This window comes from Salmo salar, chromosome 18, assembly GCF_965601325.2.
Source record: "Salmo salar chromosome 18, fSalSal1, whole genome shotgun sequence".
Lineage (NCBI taxonomy): Eukaryota > Metazoa > Chordata > Actinopteri > Salmoniformes > Salmonidae > Salmo > Salmo salar.
In genome coordinates this window covers 88,671,536-88,686,160 of record NC_138308.1, presented here as the reverse complement: position 1 = coordinate 88,686,160, position 14,625 = coordinate 88,671,536, and the positions used below count along the sequence as shown (strand labels likewise).

The 14,625-nt window shown below is 42.8% G+C and overlaps 1 protein-coding gene across 1 annotated transcript in view; it reads left to right on the top strand.

Annotated features, from left to right (window-relative positions):
* Positions 1 to 6,770, top strand: part of LOC106592511 (uncharacterized) — a 165,406-nt gene extending 158,636 nt beyond the window's left edge. Inside the window, exons 4-6 of the mRNA XM_045701548.2 lie at positions 1,063 to 1,183; positions 3,221 to 3,462; positions 3,546 to 6,770. Coding sequence (XP_045557504.2) covers positions 1,063 to 1,183; positions 3,221 to 3,462; positions 3,546 to 4,580 — 1,398 coding nt within the window. The 3' untranslated portion in view covers positions 4,581 to 6,770. The remainder of the gene's footprint in view (positions 1 to 1,062; positions 1,184 to 3,220; positions 3,463 to 3,545) is intronic.
* Positions 6,771 to 14,625: the final 7,855 nt, after the last annotated feature.

Genomic DNA, 14,625 nt, shown 5'->3' with positions numbered 1-14,625 from the left:
AGAGAGAGAGGTAGAGTCAGGTAGAGAGAGATAGGGAGAGAGGTAGAGAGAGATAGAGAGAGAGATAGGGAGAGAGGTAGAGAGAGGTAGAGAGAGAGGTAGAGTCAGGTAGAGAGAGAGATAGGGAGAGAGGTAGAGAGAGATAGGGAGAGAGGTAGAGAGAGAGAGGTAGAGAGAGATAGGGAGAGAGGTAGAGAGAGATAGAGAGAGAGATAGAGAGAGAGGTAGAGAGAGGTAGAGAGAGAGAGGTAGAGAGAGATAGGGAGAGAGAGAGAGAGAGAGAGGTAGAGAGAGAGGTAGAGAGAGAGAGAGAGAGAGGTAGAGAGAGATAGGGAGAGAGGTAGAGAGAGAGAGAGAGGTAGAGAGAGAGGTAGAGAGAGAGAGGTAGAGAGAGATAGGGAGAGGTAGAGAGAGAGGTAGAGAGAGAGGTAGAGAGAGAGGTAGAGAGAGAGGTAGAGAGGTAGAGAGAGAGGTAGAGAGAGAGGTAGAGAGAGAGGTAGAGAGGTAGAGAGAGAGGTAGAGAGAGAGAGGTAGAGAGAGAGAGGTAGAGAGGTAGAGAGAGAGGTAGAGAGAGAGGTAGAGAGAGAGGTAGAGAGGTAGAGAGAGAGGTAGAGAGAGAGAGAGAGAGAGGTAGAGAGAGAGGTAGAGAGAGGTAGAGAGAGAGGTAGAGAGAGGTAGAGAGAGAGGTAGAGAGAGAGAGAGGTAGAGAGAGAGGTAGAGAGAGAGGTAGAGAGAGAGAGAGAGAGAGAGAGAGAGAGGTAGAGAGAGAGGTAGAGAGAGAGGTAGAGAGAGAGAGAGAGAGAGAGAGGTAGAGAGAGAGGTAGAGAGAGAGGTAGAGAGAGAGGTAGAGAGAGAGAGAGAGAGGTAGAGAGAGAGGTAGAGAGAGAGAGAGAGGTAGAGAGAGAGGTAGAGAGAGAGGTAGAGAGAGAGAGAGAGAGAGGTAGAGAGAGAGGTAGAGAGAGAGAGATAGGGAGAACTTTTTGAAGTTTGTTTGTTTGTTTTTTGACCTGTGTCTTTGTGTTAGTAGCTACATAAATCCTGGGATGTTGTGTTGTTCACCAGGAGCAGAAGAGGCAGATGGAACAGATGAATGGAGTACAGATGGACCAGATGAATGGAGTACAGATGGAGCAGATGAATGGAGTACAGATGGCTGAGTGCCAGCAGGGGGCAACATTTACAGGTACAGTCAAACACCACACTAACATGTAAATATAAACTCAGCAAAAAAAGAACCCTGTCTTTCAAAGATAATTCATAAAAATCCAAATAACTTCACAGATCTTCATTGTAAAGGGTTTAACCTCACTAGGGGGTGTGGGACACTAGCATCCAGTGAAAATGCAGAGCACCAAATTCAAAAACAGAAATAGTTACTATAAAAATTCATGAAACATACAAGTGTTACACATCGGTTTAAAGATGAACTTCTTGTTAATCCAACCACGGTGTCAGATTTCAAAAAGACTTTACGGCAAAAGCATACCATGTGATTATCTGAGATCAGCGCCCAGCAGACAAATCATTACAAACAGAAACCAGCCAAGTAGAGGAGTTACACAAGTCAGAAATAGAGATAGAAAGAATCACTTACCTTTGATGATCTTCATATGGTTACACTCACAAGACTCCCATTTACTCAATAAATGTTTGTTTTGTTCGATAAAGTCCATGTTTATATCCAAAAACCTCAGTTTTGTTAGCGCGTTTTGTTCAATAATCCACTGTCTCAAACAACATCCGGTGAAATTGCAGAGCGTGAAACTCAGGGTCCCTGCTCATCTGTGTTAACGTGCCTTCAGCATGCTGCAAGGAGACATGAGGACTGCAGATGTGGCCAGAGCACAATGTCCGTACTGTGAGACGCCTAAGACAGCGCTACAGGGCGACAGGACGGACAGCTGATCATCCTCGCAGTGGCAGACCACGTGTAACAACACCTGCACAGGATCGGTACATCCGAACATCACACCTGCGGGACAGGTACAGGATGGCAACAACAACTGCCCGAGTTACACCAGGAACGCACAATCCCTCCATCAGTGCTCAGACTGTCCGCAATAGGCTGAGAGAGGCTGGACTGAAGGCTTGTATGCCTGTTGTAAGGCAGGTCCTCACCAGACATCACCAGCAACAACGACGCCTATGGGCAGAAACCCACCGTCACTGGACCAGACAGGACTGGCAAAAAGTGCTCTTCAGACGAGTCATGGTTTTGTCTCACCAGGGGTGATGGTGGATTCGCGTTTATCGTCGAAGGAATGAGCGTTACACAGAGGCCTGTACCCTGGAGCGGGATCGATTTGGAGGTGGAGGGTCCGTCATGGTCTGGGGCGTTGTGTCACAGCATCATCGGACTGAGCTTGTTGTCATTGCATGCAATCTCAACGCTGTGTGTTACAGGGAAGACATCCTCCTCCCTCATGTGGTACCCTTCCTGCAGGCTCATCCTGACATTACCCTCCAGCATGACAATGCCACCAGACATACTGCTCATTCTGTGCGTGATTTCCTGCAAGACAGGAATGTCAGTGTTTTGCCATGGCCAACGAAGAGCCCGGATCTCAATCCCATTGAGCACATCTGGGACCTGTTGGATCGAAGGGTGAGGGCTAGGGCCATTCCCCCCAGAAATGTCTGGGAACTTGCAGGTGCCTTGGTGGAAGAGTGGGGTAACATCTCACAGCAAGAACTGGCAAATCTGGTGCAGTCCATGAGAAGGAGATGCACTGCAGTACTTAATGCAGCTGGTGGCCACACCAGATACTGACTGTTACTTTTGATTTTGACCCCCCCTTTGTTCAGGGACAAATTATTCAATTTATGTTAGTCACATGTCTGTGGAACTTGTTCAGTTTATGTCTCAGTTGTTGAATCTTGTTATGTTCATACAAATATTTACACATGTTAAGTTTGCTGAAAACAAACGCAGTTGACAGTGAGAGGACGAGTTTATGTCACATGTTTTATTTCCCTACTCATTCCAGGAAGTATTATCTAAATAATCTTGGCTTTCATTATCTCTAGCAGGTACTCAACATGACATGAAATTAGAAGTATGGATATTCTCTGGTCTTATACTCACAATCTCCTTCCCTCGCTATCTCCTTCCCTCGCTATCTCCTTCCCCCGCTATCTCCTTCCCTCGCTATCTCCTTTCCTCTCTTCTCTCTCTGTCTCCTTCCCTCACTTCTCTCTCTATCTCCTTCCCTCTTTCTAGGTGGTGGTCGGCCTCTCCCTCCAGATTGTGGTGGAGGCGGAGGTTACCCCCTGGGTGTTGCCCAGCTATCCCATGGTGGTCCCCTCCCATCTGGGCCCGGCCACCTCTCCCTTCCCCCTGGACATCCAGGCCACCCAGGCCAACCCGGACCCCCAGGATCTCTCACCCAAGTGGGCAGACCGGTAGGCGCCTTCATGGGTGGTCCTCCAGGCTCCAAGCAGCCCCTCTATCACCCTTCACAGGTAAGATAAACTAACAGTAGAGACAAGACAGTTGTTTTTGTGTTTTTTTTGCATTTCCTGATTCTCCTTGTTGTTGTTTACAGGGTGGTGGGTTTGTTGGTGCTGGTGGTTTGCCAATGAGACAACCACAGCTGGCACACGGCATGATGGGAATGGGCGGTCCGGCTGGTCCTCCAAGGCCTGGGATGCAGCAACAGGTGTCCAGGACGGGGATGACAATCGGGGGGTTGGGGCCCGGGTCAGCGCCTGGGTCGGGGTCTGGTCACCCACAGCATCTACGACAGGCCCTGCACCATAGTGGTGGAGGGGCACCACTCCCACGTATGATGTTTACTGCTCAGCAAACACACCAACAACAACAGCAACAGCCTGCAATGTGGCCTCCGCAGCAGCATGGGGGGCTAGTGAATTCCATGCAACATCGCATGCCCTGCAGCGATGGCCACATGGACCCGTCGGCTAATCACCAGCAGTCCCACGGACACATATTTCCTGGAGGGGTTGGGGGCGCCAACGGAAGCTGCAACCCGAACCCCAACGCCCAGTTTACCCAGCAGGCATTGCGGTCGGGGATGCCCGGAGGCGGGGGTGGTAACAATTTTGCCCCCCACCAAGGACCTCCATCGTTACCCTCCAACCAAGGGGTCGGGGTGCCGTCCTTACCCAGGAGACTGATGCAGAAGCTGGTTGTATCCACGGCAGGGCAGCCCCTACCCTCCATGGTCCACCAAGGGCTTCAGCCTGGTATGAGGCCCAGGGGACCTCTCTCGGCCATGGCTGGGATGAAACCCATTCCCCCTGGTATGATCCACCACCCAGGCCACGGTATGGCCCCACCTAGCTATCCTGCCTCTGGGGCCGTCGTCGCCAAACACCCCCACCCACACCAACATCCCCATCCCCATGGGCCCGGGTATGGACCAGGTCAGGGGAACCCTGGACACAAGCTACCCCCGTATGAGTACACACAGCAGGGGCAGAGTAATGGCGGGATGGGGGGTAGACCTGGTGGTGGTGGAGGAGGGGAGGTAGACTTTATTGACACTCTGGTGGGGTCGAACGAGGACTGGCTCAATAACCTCACTATGATAGACGAGTACCTGGAGCAGAACTCATAGGAGTGGGGTCAAAGGTTAAATGTCAGGGGTCAGTAAATTGAACTCATTCCTGTATAGAAACACTGGGGTTAGGAGTGTGAAATGGACAGGGGATATAAAAGGCGTATGAAGGCTTTATAACTGGTAATAACAGGTGTGTGTACCTTTCTAGAAGGTTGTAGGAAGTGCCATGGTTATACCTAACTTGAAAGGACGGTTTGAGTGAATGTGATTAGTTGCTTCAGAGTGATCGGAGCACTACACAGCCAATCCGCTGCTGCCGCATAAACCAACCTCCCACCCCAAAATGGCTACATTCCCCGCAAGGTGTGCTGTCCCTTATCGCTGGAGGCCATGTTGGAAAGAGGGAATAGCCAAAAAACGGAACTCGCGGAACACAGAACACACAGAACCTCATCATCGCGTGGTTACCTGGGAAACAGAAGCTTCGCTCTAAAGAGCTAGCAACAGAGTAGTGGAGTCCAAGAATTCTCATTGGTTGTTTCTATGTCTGAAGCTTGAACAGTGGACTAATAAAGTTGTTTGAAATCCTCTCCCTTGTAGGGATTTCTCCTATCAAAGGGATAGGTGTATAAAACACACTGTGATTGGATAAAATCAATGTCCTTCAGCAATGCAATTGGTCCAATGTTTTTCAGTGTATTGTTGTGATCTGTTTCTAAAATAGCAGTTGAATTTGCAACACCAAATCTGAGGTTTACTTTTGTATCAAAGTAATTGGGTGTGATTTGGAAGCACAGCTCAAAAACACATCAATAGCAGATTAACCATTCGGATTATCTCCTGCTCTCACATAAGGTCTTTGAGCCAATCAAAGGTGAACTAATATACAGGGAAATACAGCCAATCCCTGATCAATTTGGGGTAATATAAATCACTGATTGGCCAAAGAAACTACAGAGGTGATCAGCCAATGTTGCCATGGCAATTTGTTATCACTATTTTGATTGAGATCAGGCATGTGGGGGCTTGTACATAGTAAACTATTTTGATTGGGATCAGGTGTGTGGGGGCTTGTACATAGTAAACTATTTCTATTGGGATCAGGTGTGTGGGGGCTTGTACATAGTAAACTATTTTGGTAAACTGTATCATACACAAAAGAGAAGTACACATATTTATACTTCTTTTCTGCAGATTAAAAGTCTTCAGATTCCCTTTGTACATAAATAATTTAAAAAAGACTGAAATTATAGCTCACAAAATGAAATCTGTTTTCCACTAGAAGAATCGTATTTTAATTTGTTTTAAACATGCAAGACAATACAGTTTGGGTTTTTTCTCAGTAATACTGTGTATTACAATGTTATGACATATTTGTTATGTTTTTGACATAACTCGACTCCTGGTGCCCCAATGGCCAAGGGTTCTTTTGAAAGGTGATGGAGAACATTTACAAACACACACACCATCTCTCACTCTGGCACTACCCCGCACTCCATACCTGTGAGGTGAAAGTTGAAAGTTGATAATCTTGGTCCATCTACTATAGTGTAATATCTTTGTTCACAGACAATATATCTGTCAATTTAGACATTATCAACATTTCATTACAATCCAAGACTACAGTATAATCTGTTAAATCTGTATGACCTTTTCACAAGGTAAACAACACGTAAAGTGGAAGGCACTATCATAGAATTAGAATGAGTAGAACAGGCATACCCATTCAACTCAATTATGCTATTGGGTTCCAATTCCGTTTTTTTGTTCTATTTCTAATGCCACTTTGCTATGTATGTCATTCCAATACCCACAACAATCTACTGTGCTGCACTCTATAAGGACACGTGTCAATAGTCTAGAGTTGGCTCCTCTCCTTGTCTCCTTTCCTTCATTCACACTGATCTGTACAAAATTACTGGTCCTGTGAAAGCTGGTTTGCTAGTAGGATTCCGCCATATTGCTTTCACCTATCCTATTCCTATCCATTCACATTGGTGCTGATGACAGAGAGGAGACTAGGAGAGTAAGCTTGTTATGACTATTAGGAGGCACCCCCAGTAGGGTTTCCCCTACCTTAGGACCACACAGGCAGGTGGACGGCGATTTATAAGCCATGACAAGGGGTTAATCGATTATCTGTGATTACATTTTTGTTCTTGTCTTGAGTTTTTTTTTTTATATATAATAAACTGTATAGATGGAAAAAAATTATGAAAATAAATGCCGTCTGGCTTTTTTATTTCACACGGGTTCTGCCAACTTCACTTTTTCATTCTGTTTTTTAGTAACTCCCTTCTTTTTCCCCTACTTTTTCATTCCCGAGGTGTTGCCTAGTTTAATTACCATGTCTAAACAATAGCCTTCCACTCCTATTCTTCCCTTTGTCTAACATGCGTCACATTGACACGTTCCACCTTCCATGATGTTAGCTAGTGGCGGCCTCTAGTGGCGGCCTCTAGTGGACATTCTACGAACTACACATATAACCTGTTCATTTTAATGTGTGTCAAGTAATGAGCACAGGACACAGATTACCCATCAATTCTGCAGTTAACGTGATTCATGACAACATCACACTATGGAACCATAGTGGGGAAAACCCTGTTCACTTCTCAAGCTTTCTCTCTGAACTTATTTTGAACCCACAGGCTTTCACACGTATGCACACACACACACACACACACACACACACACACACACACACACACACACACACACACACACACACACACACACACACACACACACGCACACACTTTCTCCCTGAGATTGTGTTTAACAGTCCTCCCACACGTCTACAGAAAGCAGAAGCTCTGTGTGTGCGTGTGGAGGAGTGTTTGTGTGAGTTTGCGTGCATGTGTGCGAAGCGTGTGTGTGTAGAGCGTGTGTATGGCGGTCGTATGCATCATTGAACTAGCATGCATTTAGCTGCAGGAAACAAATGACCTCTCATGATGTTTCTCTATGAAGTAGCCTGCATCTCTCCACCTGATGTCATTATAGTGTGTGTGTGTGTGTGTGTGTGTGTGTGTGTGTGTGTGTGTGTGTGTGTGTGTGTGTGTGTGTGTGTGTGTGTGTGTGTGTGTGTGTGTGTGTGTGTGTGTGTGTGTGTGTGTGTGAGTGTGTGTGCAGAGATGGGCGGTATTTCTGTTACATTATATGAAATACGTATTTCAATTACTTCTGAGTATTTTGCCATTTGTATTTCACCGGCCTGAACTATAATTCAATGTATTTTGTAACAACGTACTTTCTGGACCTGTAATTTGTATTTTACAAATACAAAATACTTTTCTATATAATTTCTTATAGTGGTTCACAATTTTTTGGACCCTTTCAACCTGGTATAAGAAGTCCGATGGCACTATGGTGTGATAAGTGTGCTAAATGACCAAAATGTACATGTAAAAATGAACACTTGCAAAGCATGCTGGGTATTATTCTAAAGAGCTCCGCCACAAAACAAGGCCAATAATTATACCTAGTGTGCTTTGCATTTTTCATTTTTACATTTACATTTACATTTTGGTCATTTAGCAGACACTCTTATCCAGAGTGTCCAAGTCAGTGCATTCAACTAAGTTAGATAAAGAACTGCATATCACAGTCCTTTGTTACTGAGAATGTTGTTGTAGTGAATGCATTTCGAAATACAAAATACTTCAATATACCTGTATTTTATGTAAATACAATACTTTCAAAAGTATTTAGTATTTTAGTTTGATACATTGGTCTATATGGTTTCTCGTAAACCTCGGCAAAAAAGGAAACGTCCCTTTTTCAGGACCCTGTCTTTCTAAGATAATTCGTAAAAATCCAAATAACTTCACAGATCTTCATTGTAAAGGGTTTAAACACTGTTTCCCATGCTTGTTCAATGAACCATAAACAATTAATGAACATGCACCTGTGGAACGGTCATTAAGACACTAACAGCTTACAGATGGTAGGCAATTAAGGTCACAGTTATGAAAACGTAGGACACTAAAGAGGCCTTTCTACTGACTCTGAAAAACACAAAAAGAAATATGCCCAGGGTCCCTGCTCATCTGCGTGAATGTGCCTTAGGCATGCTGCAAAGAGGCATGAGGACCGCAGATGTGGCCAGGGCAACGAATTGCAATGTCCGCACTGTGAGACGCCAAAGACAGCACTACAGGGAGACAGGACAGACAGCTGATCGTCCTCGCAGTGGCAGACCACGTGTAACAACACCTGCACAGGATCGGTACATCCGAACATCACACCTGCGGGACAGGTACAGGATGGCAACAACAACTGCCGAGTTACACCAGGAACGCACAATCCCTCCATCAGTGCTCAGTCTGTCCACAATAGGCTGAGAGAGGCTGGACTGAGGGCTTGTAGGCCTGTTGTAAGGCAGGGCCTCACCAGACATCACCGGCAACAACGTCGCCTATGGGCACAAACCCACTGTCGCTGGACCAGACAGGACTGGCAAAGAGTGCTCTTTACTGACGAGTCACGGTTTTGTCTCATCAGGGGTGATGGTCGGATTCGCGTTTATCGTCAAAGGAATGAGCGTTACACCGAGGCCTGTACTCTGGTGTGGGATCGATTTGGAGGTGGAGGGTCCGTCATGGTCTGGGGCGGTCTGTCACAGCATCATCGGACTGAGCTTGTTGTCATTGCAGGCAATCTCAATGCTGTGCGTTACAGGGAAGACATCCTCCTCCCTCATGTGGTACCCTTCCTGCAGGCTCATCCTGACATTACCCTCCAGCATGACAATGCCACCAGCCATACTGCTCGTTCTGTGCGTGATTTCCTGCAAGACAGGAATGTCAGTGTTCTGCCATGTCCAGCGAAGAGCCCTGATCTCAATCCCATTGAGCACATCTGGGACCTGTTGGATCGGAGGGTGAGGGCTAGGGCCATTCCCCCCAGAAATGTCCGGGAACTTGCAGGTGCCTTGGTGGGAGAGTGGGGTAACATCTCATAGCAAGATCTGGCAAATCTGGTGCAGTCCATGAGGAGGAGATGCACTGCAGTACTTAATGCAGCTGGTGGCCACACCAGATACTGACTGTTACTTTTGATTCCCCCCCCCCCCCCTCCTTTGTTCAGGGACACATACCTCAATTTCTGTTAGTCACATGTCTGTGGAACTTGTTCAGTTTATGTCTCAGTTGTTGAATCTTGATATGTTCATACAAATATTTACACATGTTAAGTTTGCTGAAAATAAACGCAGTTGACAGTGAGAGGACGTTTCTTTTTTTGCTGAGTTTATCTGTAACAAAATGCCTGTTGTGGTATCTTTTGCCCGTGTGTGTGTGTGTGTGTGTGTGTGTGTGTGTGTGTGTGTGTGTGTGTGTGTGTGTGTGTGTGTGTGTGTGTGTGTGTGTGTGTGTGTGTGTGTGTGTGTGTGTGTGTGTGTGTGTGTGTGTGTGTGTGTGTGTGCGTGTGTGCGTGTGTGTGTTTCAGGACATAGAGAACAAGCTAACTGACCATCTGGCTGCTTCATGGTTGCCTTTCATGGATAAAAACCTCACAGGCAACATGAAACATGTATCTCTTCACATTTAAAAAAAAAAAATGTATTTATTATTTATTGAATATTCGAAACATGCAATATACTTCCAGTGAAGGCGCTCAAAAGCTGCATCGTACCAGTCATCCAACAGATTCCCATTCGGAGCGACACACAGAAGCATCCAGAGTCAAAGCCCTGCTTAAGGGCTTTGTTGACAGATCTACCACCAGTCCAAAAAACGTGAACCCGAACCCTCCAAAATCCCCCCCACAGTTCCCCAATAGCTGTCCCTCAACCATTCGAGACCCCTCCCACAGTCCCCCCCCGGAAGAAAAAATACAATTAATTCCATTCCCCACCTCCAAGAACTCCCCAATGGACCAACAACCAAGAGAATGAACTAAAGAGAAAAAAGGAAAAGACAGAAGAAAACAGCAAACAACAATGAAAAAAATATATATATAATAATAATACATTTAAAACAAAGGACATCAAGGACAACTAAAATCCTAACAGCAATGCCAACTCTATATGTTTGTGTGCATGTCTGGCACTATTACATGTATGTGTGTGTTCTTGTATGTATTTATTTGAATGAGAGTGTGTGTATATGCACGTGTACAAACACCGGCACGGCATCAGCCTCAGGCCATCCGGCATTAGTTGTAAAAACACTGCCACTTAGTGTCATTCAAATGTACTTTTTATTATGATTTTTTTTACTTTTTTAATGAAATTTTTTTACTTTTATCTTTGACCATCATTCTATCTCTCACACAGCAACTCCACTCCCACTTGTCTCCAATTCCACATCCCAACCCTCAGGTTCCCTCAGCCCATCTATCTCTGCTGGCCACCCACTTCGGGTTTCTACGCAACACATATCTTTCAACTATACTGTGATGTTTAACGTACAATTTCAATCTATCTAATCAAATAGAATCCACAGATTGCGAGTTGAAGATAAATACTTTTACTAAGAGTATTAGTATGTTAGTAATTGACTGACACTGTCTCTCCAGATCTCCTAACAGTACTATTTCTAGGCTCAATTTTAGATCAATGCTGTGCATTTTCAGCCATTCCTGAACCTGAGACCAGAAACAGGCTACCTGAGGGCAATACCAAAATAAATGGTCTATTAATTCTGTATCCTCACAGAATCAATAATCAATAATCGATCATTTTATGCCCCAAATATTCAAAATTTTGTTGGTGGCAAGAATTTTACATAATAATTTTAGCTGAAAAGCATGAAGTCTTGAATCTTGCGTTGTTTTATATATCAACTCATACACCCTCTACCATGGAATCGGTACGTCAAAAATCTCTTCCCAACTATTTTGCAATCTGCATGGCATAGTTGTCAACATCCTGGTCCTCAAATGAAACTGGTATACTTTCCTATTTATGCTATTTTTATTCCTCCGCCAGTTTTGATCCTTTATATTGGGCAGACAGACCAGTTCCCTACCTCCTCCCGCTGCCACCCGCCTACTCCATTTTTAGGGCAATGCTGTTATCAATTGGTTGTACTCTTGGATTGAGCAGACCTCTCCATACAACTCCATGAAGGACATAACTCTACCATTCCAATTTACAATATAATTTAAGAACAAAATACCCTTTTCAAACATCTTTCCCATAAATACAGGTATTTTATCAACCAGCACATTTGAGTTCAGCCATAATATTTGTTCTATCTTTTTAGAAGGGTGAAATTGACATTGTAGCCAGCTCTGCAATGCTTGTTTGAAAAAGAGAGATACTTTGAAAAAAGTATAATTTTCAATTATTCGAAAATGATACATGGCAATCTGCACAAAGGCAAAAAGGCAATTTTTAAACAATGGATGAGCTTTTCTTAGTAATCTACTTGAGAACCATTTAGGGTTCAAATAAAACTTTTGAATGAGTGAAGCTTTTAGAGAGAGGTTTAGTGCTTTTATATTTAATAATCTCAACCCACCCAATTCATATTCATTATATAGATAGGCACGTTTTATATTGTCTGGTTTAGCGTCCCAGATAAAGCGAAATATTTTTTGCTCATATGATTTGAAAAACAAATCATCAGGAGTAGGCAGTGCCATAAGTAAGTGCGTAAACTGAGATATGACTAAGGAGTTAATCAGGGCAATTTTTCCATAAATAGACAGGTGTTTACCTCTCCATGGTTGTCTATTTTTACAAGTTTTCTATTGAAATTCATTGTGGAGAGCTTATTTATATCTTTTGTGATATGAATACCGAGTATGTCTACTTCACCATCAGCCCATTTTATAGGTAAACTGAAGGGCAATGTGAAGGTATTTTTTAAGGATCCAATACGTAATATTGTACACTTATCATAATTAGGTTTTAGTCCAGAGAGTACAGAAAAGTTATCTAGATCTTTAATGAGACATTGCAGGGATCTAGCTTGCGGACTTAATATAAAACTTGAGCCATCGGCATACATGGACACCTTTGTTTTTAAGCCTTGGATTTTTAATCCTCTAATGTTGTTATTGAATCTGATTTTAATAGCTAGCATTTTGATGGCCAAAACGAATAGATATGGTGACAGCGGACACCCATGTTTAACTCCTCTTGACAATTCAATTCAAATTCTCTGAGAAGTAGCCGTTATTTACTATTTTACACCTGGGGTTGCTATACATTATTTGTATCTATTTTATAAGAGAATTACCGAAATTGAAAAACTCCAAGCATTTATAAATAAAATCCTGTCTTACTTTATCAAATGCCTTTTCAAACTCCGCTATAAATACCATTCTTGGCTTCTTATGTTTCATGATGTTATATTATTTCTAGTGGTTGTCGTATATTATCTCCAATGTATCGTCCATGTAAAAAACCTGTCTGATCAGGATGAACAATACCTGGTAAAACCCTTTTAATTCTGAGTGCTATGCATTTTGCTAGTATTTTTGCATCACAACATTGAAGTGTAAGGGGCCTCCAGTTTTTTAGATAGACTGGGTCTTTATATTTGCCATCTGGGTCTTGTTTTAATAATAGAGAAATCAGACCTTCCTGCTGTGTACCTGACTACCATTTCTATAGGAGTAGTTAAAACAATCTAACAATGGAGATTTTAGTATATCAAAAAATACTTGATATACCTCTACCGGTATGCCATCAAGCCCTGGGGTTTTTTCAGACTGAAAGGATTTAATAGCCTTAAAAAGTTCTTCCTCTGTAATTTGGCCATCGCACTGATCTTTCTGTACATTTGTTAATTTTCCATTTTTTATATTATTTGGAAAGAATTCCTTACCATAATCTTCATTCAGTGGGAAAGGATGAGACGGAAAAGAGAACATTTGCCTAAAATAATTAGCTTCCTCTTTTAAAATATAATTCGGAGAATCATAGATGACTTCGTCTTCAGTAACAAGTTTCTGCAAATTATTTTTGTTAGCGTTCCTGTATTTGAGATTCAGGAAGAATTTTGTGCATTTTTCTCCATATTCCATCCAGTTTGCTTTATTTTTGTAATAGATTACATTAGATCGTTCTTGAATAAGTTCCTCAAGTTCTTTTTGTTTTTCCTCTAACTTATTTTGTATATCTGTAGTATCATTTTTATTTCTATATACCTGTACTATTAGTTCATGGATTTCCCTTGTTAGTCTTGTCTCTTTAGCCAGAAACGGCTTTTTTATTATTGATGAATATTGAATTGAATGACCCCTGAAGGTACATTTAAAGGTATCCCAAACAATAAGGGGATTTGCTGAACCTATATTATACTGGAAAAATTCAGCTATAATAAATTATTTTGTCTTAGTTAAAAATAAGTTGTCCTCCAGTAAACGTTAATTCAATTTCCAATATCCACGTGGAAAATCTATAAGAGTTATGTGAATGCCAATTAGATGATGATCCGATTGCATTCTGTCTCCTATTAACTTTTTTTTACCTTTGATGCAAGAGAGAAAGAGACAAGAAAGTAGTCAAGACGACTAGCTTGATTAAGTCTCCTCCATGTATATCTCACTAGGTCGGGATTTTTTTTTCTCCAAATATCCACTATTTCTAATGTGTCCATAATATTTGTGATTTCCTTAAGGGCACGGTGATGATAGTTTGTAGAGTGATTACCTTTACGGTCCATTGAGGTACTTGACACTGTGTTAGAGTCTCCTACCATAATGATTAGATCATTTGTTGCCTGTAAGTTCAATAAATTGGTATAAATGTTTTCGAAGAAGTGTGGATCATCCTGATTTGGACCATATAGATTAATGAGACAAATCTCTTTTTCGTCCACTTTCATATTCAAAAGGATCCACCTTCCTTGTGAATCATTCCTGACTATTTGCACATTCAGATCTAAACTTTTGTTAATTAATATTATCACACCCTTTGAGTTCCTTTGTCCATGACAGAAAATTATTTCCCCACCCCATTCCCTTTTCCACACAACTTCATCTAAGCATGTAGAGTGAGTTTCCTGTAAACAGTATATGTTATATTCCTTTTCTTTTAGCCATGTAAAGACTGAACTTCTTTTTTTATAATCTGCTAAACCGTTACACTTATAACTGGCTATACTTATTTCACCCCTTACCATAACTAGATACTATTCTCAGT